The sequence below is a fragment of the Ziziphus jujuba genome, chromosome 4 (assembly GCF_031755915.1).
Source record: "Ziziphus jujuba cultivar Dongzao chromosome 4, ASM3175591v1".
Taxonomy (NCBI): Eukaryota; Viridiplantae; Streptophyta; class Magnoliopsida; order Rosales; family Rhamnaceae; genus Ziziphus; species Ziziphus jujuba.
The window spans coordinates 22,745,591-22,748,070 of NC_083382.1; the positions used below are offsets into that span (position 1 = coordinate 22,745,591).

A 2,480-nucleotide genomic window follows, 5' to 3' on the forward strand; every position below is an offset into this window, starting at 1 on the left:
AAAATTAAAATCATTAACTATTATTGTTTTTTATTAGACAACGTCTTGTACACATAGGGGAAAAAAAAAAATGTTGGGAGTGATGGGAATCAGATGAAAGAGGCAAAACCCAAATAAGATCCACTTAGATTGGTAACAAGATCTATATTAGCTTCAACAATACAGACAATATTCGAAAGCCCATGATGTTGGATAAAAAACCAGAATGCTATTCTACAACACAATAATCTAACAAAGTAGAATTAGGGAAAATAAAATAAAAAATAAAAAAAAAACAAATTATCTTCTGCCACCATATCCAGAGTACCAAATTTTACTTCTTTTTTTTTTTTAATCATTTTTTCCCGAGTAAAAATAGAACAAAAACAGAAGAAATGACCAAAAAAAAAAAAAAGGACCGTTATTAAGATCCATTTTTAATCAAGCAAAGAAGATATATATTAGAGGCATAAAGCGGTGGCTTTAAGATCATCATCACCGAAGAAATCCGGACCGTCCATCATCATCATTGGAGGAGGTAGGTTGAGATCGAAGGGCAAGATTCTCTGAACCGAGGAAGATGTGAGGACGCAATCGGCGGCGGCGTCATCAACAACAGAGGAAGACGAATCGCAGTCGCTGTGGCAATCATCATCAGGCGGAACCGGGTTGGAAGCCCTACGGGTCAGCCTGGGAACGACGACAGGCCTGACCGGTTGTTCACGGGTCGAAACCCTGGGCCCACTGAAGGACTCAACGGTGCTGCTGAGGCTGCTAGAGGTTGGCCGGCTGGCCTGAATAACATCAATCTTGGACGAAACCCTGTCGTCGTGGAACTCATGCTGGTGGTAAAGGGGGATATGGGTAAGGCCGGAATGAGGGTTCGCCGGCAAGGGAAAGTTGGTCTTGGCTTTGGGCCCACGTAAAGACCGAGCGGCGGCGTCGTAGGCGCGTGCGGCGTCCTCGGCGGAGTCAAAAGTGCCAAGCCAAACACGGGTCTTCTTCCAAGGGTCTCTGATCTCGGCGGCGAATCTTCCCCAGGGACGCTTGCGAACGCCTCGAAATCTAATTTCTTGAAGTGGGGATTTATTAGAATCTGGACCAACGATGGGTTTGTTCTCAATTCGTAATCTTGACGATGCTGGATCTGTGGCTCTCCCTCCTACTCCTCCTCCTCCTCCTCCTCCTCCTCCTCCTCGCCGCATGGGGTGGTGGGGAAAAAGATTAAAAATAAATAAATAAAAATGAATAAAGAAAAAGGAAATTATTCGGAGATGGTAGGTGGGATGAGAAAAAATTGGGTCTTATTGGGCTACCACCTCCTTGAATAACTTGTTAATCTTGTTCTTGGCTCTCCATCTTTGTTTTTTTCTTTTTTTTCCTGTCTCTCTCTCTCTGGTTGTGGTTTTCTCTCCTCTTACCTCTTCTCTCTCTCTCTCTCTCTCTCTCTTGGCTTTTCTTTTCTGATCGCTTTCTCTCTCGTTGATTTTTTTTTTTTTTTTTTTTTTTTTTTTTTTTTTTTTGCCCTCTCCGGTACGACAAATCCGGGTTCATCGCTTGTTATGATTTTGCCCTTTTTTTAACTCGCTAACCAGTGGAAATTTGGGAAATGATATAATGAAATGACGTAATTGCCATTTAGTTTCTTCATTTTCCGTTTATATATATTATATATATATGGCCCCTCTGTCTGATTCTATTATTATTACTTTATCACTGCCCTGGATTGTAGAATTCTAAATTCTAAAACGAGTCCAATAAATTTTTTTAAAACAAAAAATGAACACGTTTATATATAAATAAGACAGGAAAATTCTATATTTTTTGTTTATTTTTACTTTATATCTAAGTCACAAAATAATATAATTTTTTTTCTTTTTTATATAATTTTTTTGGGTAAAATATATAAATTTATTTTTACTTACCTGTTTTGACTATTCTATCATACGTTCTTAATGGTACTGAAGGGTAAGTATAAATTTAAATATTCTCCTACTTACGTAAGTATAAATTTAGATATTCTCCTACTTGCTGTTTTCGTTCTTTTGTGTGGTTTTTTTTTTTTTTTTTTTTTTTTCAGTTATAACTTGTTATCATTAGTAAAACAAAGGTGCTCGATAAGTTTAAATATTAAAGTATTTATTATTATTTTTTGTTGCTGGGAGCAAAATTAATTTTTCTAATTAAAAAACTAAGGTAACAAATGTTTTTTTATTTTGTTCAAGTTTAATTTTATTTAAGAAATTAATTTTCTTTTTAATAAATCACACATAGCTAATCTATTTTTGGTGAAAAAACATAGCTAATCAAACAAATTATATATTGTGTAACTTATAAAAGACGATTGAAAAATAATTAACAATGTAGAAGGGAGCGGTAATCATTGTGGACATTTTTCCAGTCCATTTTAATGTGTGTTTTTATTTAAATTGTAAGATTGATTTGAAGTTGAAGACTATTTTGCTTTACTTTTTTTTCTTTATATTTTGATACCAAGTTTG

The 2,480-nt window shown here is 35.5% G+C and overlaps 1 protein-coding gene across 1 annotated transcript; it reads right to left on the reverse strand.

Moving 5' to 3' along the window:
* Nucleotides 1–1,503, reverse strand: LOC107435428 (ethylene-responsive transcription factor 3). The gene has a single exon (XM_016047034.4). It carries the CDS (start codon nucleotides 1,182–1,184, stop codon nucleotides 441–443), a length of 744 nt encoding a protein of 247 aa, XP_015902520.2. The 5' UTR covers nucleotides 1,185–1,503; the 3' UTR covers nucleotides 1–440.
* Between the last annotated feature and the right edge of the window lie 977 nt (nucleotides 1,504–2,480).